The 6,601-nt window shown below is 40.6% G+C and overlaps 1 protein-coding gene across 1 annotated transcript; it reads right to left on the bottom strand.

Moving 5' to 3' along the window:
• Positions 1 to 215: 215 nt before the first annotated feature.
• On the bottom strand, positions 216 to 847 carry LOC100053832 (keratin-associated protein 3-1). Its single transcript, XM_003362568.5, has one exon. It carries the CDS (start codon positions 775 to 777, stop codon positions 481 to 483), a length of 297 nt encoding a protein of 98 aa, XP_003362616.1. The 5' UTR covers positions 778 to 847; the 3' UTR covers positions 216 to 480.
• Positions 848 to 6,601: the final 5,754 nt, after the last annotated feature.

Here is a 6,601-nt window from a genome sequence, read left to right as displayed (position 1 = left end):
ATTGAATACAAAGATCCTACAAAATGACCTACTGAATTTTTTACTTTTCAACCTGTCACAAAGAGCCAGTATCTAATTTTTCAGTGATTCCACCATGAGAGATCTCATGATGCTAGGGTAAATCTCGGGTAGTATGGTGACCTGCTGTTCAGGTTTAGGTAGGCACTCCACTTTTCCTAAAAGGAAACACAGGAATAAATGATCACAAGGCCATATTTGCTAAGCCAGAATGAAGTTTATTAATGAATAGTCAAAATGATTATTTTCAAAGAGCGGTGAAATAGCCTAAAAGACAGAAGGAAAGTCTCCAACCCTACCCAAAAGGAGGAAAGAATGAAGAAGTTGGGCAAACTCATGAAAACATTGCCCTGGGAATTGAGATTGATTTAGCTTGATGTTGGTAGGAGCGAGTGTTGAAGGCTGGATGCCCCACAGGGTGCTGAGCAGCACGACACTGACCCTGTGCAATGATGTGGCCACTTAACAGCAGGGCTCACAGAGACTGTTACAGCCAGGCTGAACGATGGTTGTCAGGTTGATCCCACTCAGTCCGGGAGTTGGATGTCTGGAGTTGAGCAGCCAGCAAGTTGGCACATAGGTGTCAGGCTCACAGCAGGGTGGGGCAGAAAGGTCGCAGCAGGTGCGTTGAAGGAGGCTGATCTCGTGTGGGCAGGTGCTGGGCAGGCAGACTCCACACCGGCAGCATCTGCCAGAGGAGCAGATGGTGGTAGCAGGGCCAGTGCGGACACTGCAGCAGCGGGGAGCACAGCAAGACATGGTGTCAGGAGTTGGGTTTTTGTTGGGTTGAGAAGAGAAGTCTCTTGGTGTCTCAATGCTCCTCTCCTCTGCCCTGGCTCTTATATACCCGCCTCCCTGAGCGTCAGCCTATTACCAACCAAGATTTTCCCCCCTTTTTCAGTTTATAGCTGTCTCTATAAAAAGCATCTAATTACTTAAGTGTTTATTACCTAAGATACACTCCTCACCTCATAAAAGGGGTTTAGTTTGTTTTGTCAAATTAGGACTCTTCACGCTGGTGGTTTGTCACTGCATGGAGAGCTTCATTTCAGTCTTCAAAGGCACCGAGTCATTATCTTCTAATCATGACACATCATTAATGATGGACTGGCATGCTAGGTACCTGCAAATCATCCCCACATTTTTTGTCTACTTTTCAGATGAAGGATAAGTAGGCTGTCCGATCGCTGTTCTACCAGCAACCAAAGATTCTGTGTGATAATTTAGACCTGCTGGCTGAAAAAGAGATAAAATTTCTAGATTTATTCTTCAAGGCTCCAAGAAGCCGATAAGATGAATGGATGGAATCTATAGAGAAAGAGATTCTGGTTCTGCGTAAAGAACAGAGCTGTAACACATGATTTGTTCTCCATTCCCTTAGTACGTGCTTTGAACAATAACTTGGTAGGGGCATGTGGATGGGAGTTTAGACCTGCATGGGTGATAGTGACAGATGCTCTTTAAGACTCCATTTAACCGTGCTATGAATTAAGATTACTTATGACCCAAAGACGAGTTGTATTGGGCCATTTAGAGACTAAATGGTATAGTATTTCCCAAAATGAGCTCCATGAACTTCTGTTCCAAGGAACATTAAAGCGAATCTGGTAAATAAGTTTGAGAAATACTGAGTTCTTTTTTTTTTCCAAATAATTTTATTGAGATCATAATGGTTTATAACATTGTGTGATTTTAGGTGCACATTATTATTTATCAATTTCTGAATGTACTTCATCATGCTTGCTCCCAGTAGTCTAATTTTTATCCATCACCATACATATGTGCCCCTTTATCCCTTTTGCCCACCCCCCAACCTTCTTCCCTTCTGGTAACCACTAATCTGTTCTCTTTGTCCATGTATTTGTTATCTGCCACATATGAGTGAAATCATGCAGTATTTGTCCTTCTCTGCCTGGCTTATTTCACTTAACATCATACCCTCAAGGTCCATCCATGTTGTTGCAAATTGGACGATTTTGTCTTTTTTATGGCTGAGTAGTATTCCATTGTATATATATACCACATCTTCTTTATCCATTCATCTACAGAAGGGCGCCTGGGTTGCTTCTACATTCTGGCTACTGTGAATAATGCTGCAATGAACATAGAGGTGCATAAATCTCTTTGGATCATTGATTTCAAGTTCTCTGGAGAAATACTCAGTAGTAGGATAGCTGGATCGTATGGTATTTTTCTTTTTAAATTTTGAGAAATCCCCATACTATTTTCCGTAGTGGCTGCACCAGTTTGCATTCCCATCAGCAGTGTATGAGGGTTCCCTTTTCTCCACATCCTCGCCAACATTTGTTGTATTTTGTCGTGGTGATTATAGCCATTCTGACAGGTGAAACGTGATATCTTATTGTAGTTCTGATTTACATTTCCCTAATAATTAGTGATGTTGAACATTGTTTCATGTGTCTGTTGGTCATCTGTATATCTTCTTTGGAAAAATATCTGTTCATATTCTCTCCCCCTTTTTTGATTGAGTTTTGTTGTTGTTGAATTATATGAGTTCTTTACATATTTTGGACATCAATCCCTTGTCAGACAAATGATTTGCAAATATTTTCTCCCACTTGGTGGGTTGTCTTTTTGCTTTGTTCATGGTTTCCTTTGCTTTGCAGAAGCTTTTTAGTCTGATGTAATCCCATTTGTTAACTTTTTCTTTTGGGGAAATATTAAATTCTTCATCAGTGGACCTTTCAGAGCATTTAATATACTCAAGTGCTGTATGACTTTTCAATAAAGAGATATAGCATGTATTTTTCCCCAAACTTACTTGACAATGGAGTTGTTTTAATTTAAATTTAATTTAATTAGTTTTCATAGATTAGCTTCAAGGTCAGTGTACTATGGAGCACACTAGGGGAGGTTTCCAAATTACATCTAAACCACTAAAAGCCTAACAATAAAATCATTTAAATAAATAAACGGATAAAACTTAGTATGATGTTTCAGAATTTAGAGTAGGAAAAATATTAAATGGGTAAACTTTTAGAAATGTCTAACTTTGAAAGTCTTAAAAAATGTATGTATTTTCCCAACCATCTTCAGATGAGATGGCTTGAGCTCTAAAAATAAGTAGAAAATTGCACAACATACAGGGGTCAGAAGCCAAAAGAGATGCAAATCAACAGGATGATTGACCCAAAAGATGCTTGACATTAAACTGCTTTCATTTTAGCCATCTTCTTACTACAATGATTTTTCGGTTTTGGATCTACCTGCTAGAATTTAGCTTTTTTTCTGCACATTGCTTCAATAGATATCTCTTAGTTCAGTCAAACAGTCATGGGCTGAACAAATTCTGTAAATCAGGCATTACGCAAGAAAGCAACAAATAGGTTCTGGCCCTTGAGGAGCTCATAGAGAAGAAGACACACAGAGAAGTAAACTGGCAAATGACAATATGGGGCTATAATTCGGGTTTTCTAGGTTAAGCGTGGGAGTTTAGAGGTAGGAATCACTGACTGGAAGATTTGAGGAGTACTTCATGAAAAGGGGACATTTGTGTGGGTCTTGAAGGATGAACAGGAGCTTAGCAGGTAGAAGGGAGTAGGAAAGGAACTTCAGCAAGAGAAACAAAACGGCATGGTGTGTTCCAGGGATGGCAAAAAAGCGTACATTAGTTAAAGCACAGATTATGGATCTCCTGTGGGGAGCCATTGGAGGAGAAAACTTGTAAAGGTCGGTTAGTACCACAGTAGGAAGAACCGTACTGTGCTTGGTATCCTACACTTCGGATCTTGAACTCCATCCTGTTGGCAGTCGGCATTAATTAAAAGTTTTTGAACATATATGTGACATGATTGGATTTGTAATTTAGAAAGATGACTGTAGTTTTAGAATGGAGGCTCATCATCATCATCATCATCGTCATCACTTACTCAGTATTTGGTTTTATACTGAGTGCTTTATGTGTGTTATAAACTGTGTGTTTTATACTGAGTGCTTTATGTGTGTTATACAATTCTCACCACAAGCTTACGCTGTCTGCAGTGTTACTATCCTTGCCAGTTTACAGATGAGGAACCTCAGGCGTAGAGAGGCTAAGTAGCTAGTAAGTGAGTAAGTGATGGAGCTGGCACTTGAAGCCAAGCAGTCTGGCTGCAGATTCCATGCTCTTAACTACTGTGCCATATTCTATGGGGGTGTTGTGCTGACAAGAGTGAAGATGACCCTCAAGATTAGTTGTGTGTAAGATTGGTGGGAAGGATGAGCTAGCTTATTGAAGGTCTCGAGACCATAAGAGGAGTTGATTTTAGAGGTTGTTTTCTTGGCCGAAATACTATTTTGTAGAAAGGAGATAATTTGAATACAGAGACAACGGTTGCGAAGCTACTTGGGTATTCTACAGGAGTGTGGAGGAGGGCATGATTTCTGTCTTAGAGGGTGTCAGAGCTGGGTGGGAATAGAGAAGAAGGGACATATCTGAGATTTCTCATTACATTATTCAATTTTCTGGGGACCACTATCTGGGTGGCACATCAGTTTCCGCAATAAAACTAATGTTATTGTTTTTAAGATAACTAGAACTTCTAAACTTATCTTCCACTAATAGCTAGCATTTATGGAATGTATACCATGTGCCAGACATCATGCTAAGCATTTTATGTGCATCTTCCTTATTTCTGATAACCTTCTAAGGTCACTACTATTGCTATACCCACTTCCCAGGTGATGAAACTGAGAGCAAGGATATTAAATAATGATTTTAAGTTATGCCGCTAGTAAATGATGGCTCATTTAACAGTGGCACATTACATTTATTAATAAAAATCAGTATTTTTGTGGAATCAGAATTTTTGTGGAATACAATTGTAAATTATGTTCATTCACTTTTTCATTTATTAATTCATTTAGCAAAATGCCTAGCACCATGTTAGGTGCTAAGCATATACCTAAACAGGCCAATAAGGTCCTTGTTGTCAAGGTGTTCATTCTAGTGGGGGAGACAGACAATAAAAATATAAACAAATGAGTACACAAAAATTTCAGACAGTGACGAGTGCCAGAAAAAACTAAAACAGAGCAACGTGACAGAGAGCGATCGGGAGGCAGTGCAGGGAGCGTGCCTGCTTTGGTTAGGATGGTCAGGAACAGTCTTTGCCAGGTGGCAGGAGCATAGAGAAAGAGAAGGGGGGAGGTAAGAGATGAGGTCAAGGAGGTAGGCAGGTGTTAGGCCATGTAGGATTTTGTGGATTGTTCTACAGAGTTTAGATTTTATTCTAAGGCCACTGAGAATCCTCTAGATGATTTACAGCAGGGAGTGTTAAGATGTGAGTTATGTTCTATGGAAAATAAACTGCAGCAGGGCCAACGTGGAAACAGTCAGAACAAGTAAGTGGGCCAGGTGAGTGTGAACAGTGATGTCGGTGGTTGATGAACCAGTAAGAGATGGTAGAGTTTGGGAGACATTTCTGAATGTAGAGATGGTAAGTTGTGCTGATCAAGAGGGTCTGTGGAGAGGGAGGCCAAGGATCATGTTTAGGTCTCAGGTTTACACATAAATCTGAGCTGAAAAGCTGTTGTCTGGGGTGGTAGGGAAGGGGGGTCAATGATGAGTTCAGTGTGGGACCTGTAGAGAGCGAGCAGACTAAAGCCGAGGAGAGGGAGGAGGACTGGAGGTGAAGATGTGGGAAGCTCCAACATACGGATGGAAAATGTGTTTGCTACTCAGTTCCTGGACGGAGATAAAAGATCACTTTTACGTGTGTTAGTCACAGCTTTTGTAAGCCTCTGTGTGCCTTACCAACATCCTTCTCCCATCAACTCTGTGGATTTCTGGATTGCTGTCAAGAAAACTCTCCCATGATTGCACTTCCCGAGTCAGCAGGGATGTCAGTGTTGGGAGGTTTCACATTTCACAGCAGCTCAATTTTCTTTAAACCTCATGGAGTGCTTCATCCATTCACAAAAGCAGGCTATAGGAGACTTTTCAGTTGGTCATCCTAATAAAAATTCCTGTAAGTAAAAACATTTGGTATTTCCTGAATTGCATGATCTTCTAAATTTCTGGTGAACTCCTTTAGATTGGAATAAAGAATGGCTGGTATTAGGACTGCCCTTGACATCAATCCTCTCATTGCAGAATGTCCACTTCGCTCTGTCCTGAGCAGGCAGACAACAGATGCTGGGTTTGAGTTAAATGGCAGTCTTTGGGAGCCCTTTCCAGTTGCATCACATTTCTCCAGGGTGTGGTTATAGTAAAGACTGATATAACTCCTGCCAGTTTATTAGCCTGCACTGAAAATTATTCTTAAATTGGATTTTTTTCAAATGGAAGTAATGTTGTTTTGCCACTTGAGGACAACTGATATTGGCTATAATTGTGTAGGTGTATATGTCCTAAACAGGACGACTCTTCTGCCCTGTCTCATGTGGATATGTACGTCCCCATGAGAATGTATGTTGCCATTGCAACATGTCAGAGTGGATCTCACAGCAGCAGTCACATGGCACATGCAAGGTTAGCCCAACTTCTGCTGGTTGGAGTGTTGCCTATTTTTCTTGGGGATCCTAGGCTTTCTGTTTAATTCTCATGGATTATTGTAGGTCATAGACTATGCAGATAGTAACA

The sequence above is a fragment of the Equus caballus genome, chromosome 11, assembly GCF_041296265.1.
Source record: "Equus caballus isolate H_3958 breed thoroughbred chromosome 11, TB-T2T, whole genome shotgun sequence".
Classification (NCBI taxonomy): Eukaryota; Metazoa; Chordata; class Mammalia; order Perissodactyla; family Equidae; genus Equus; species Equus caballus.
The sequence above is the reverse complement of the archived record's forward strand: the minus strand, read 5'-3'. Positions and strand labels throughout refer to the sequence as shown.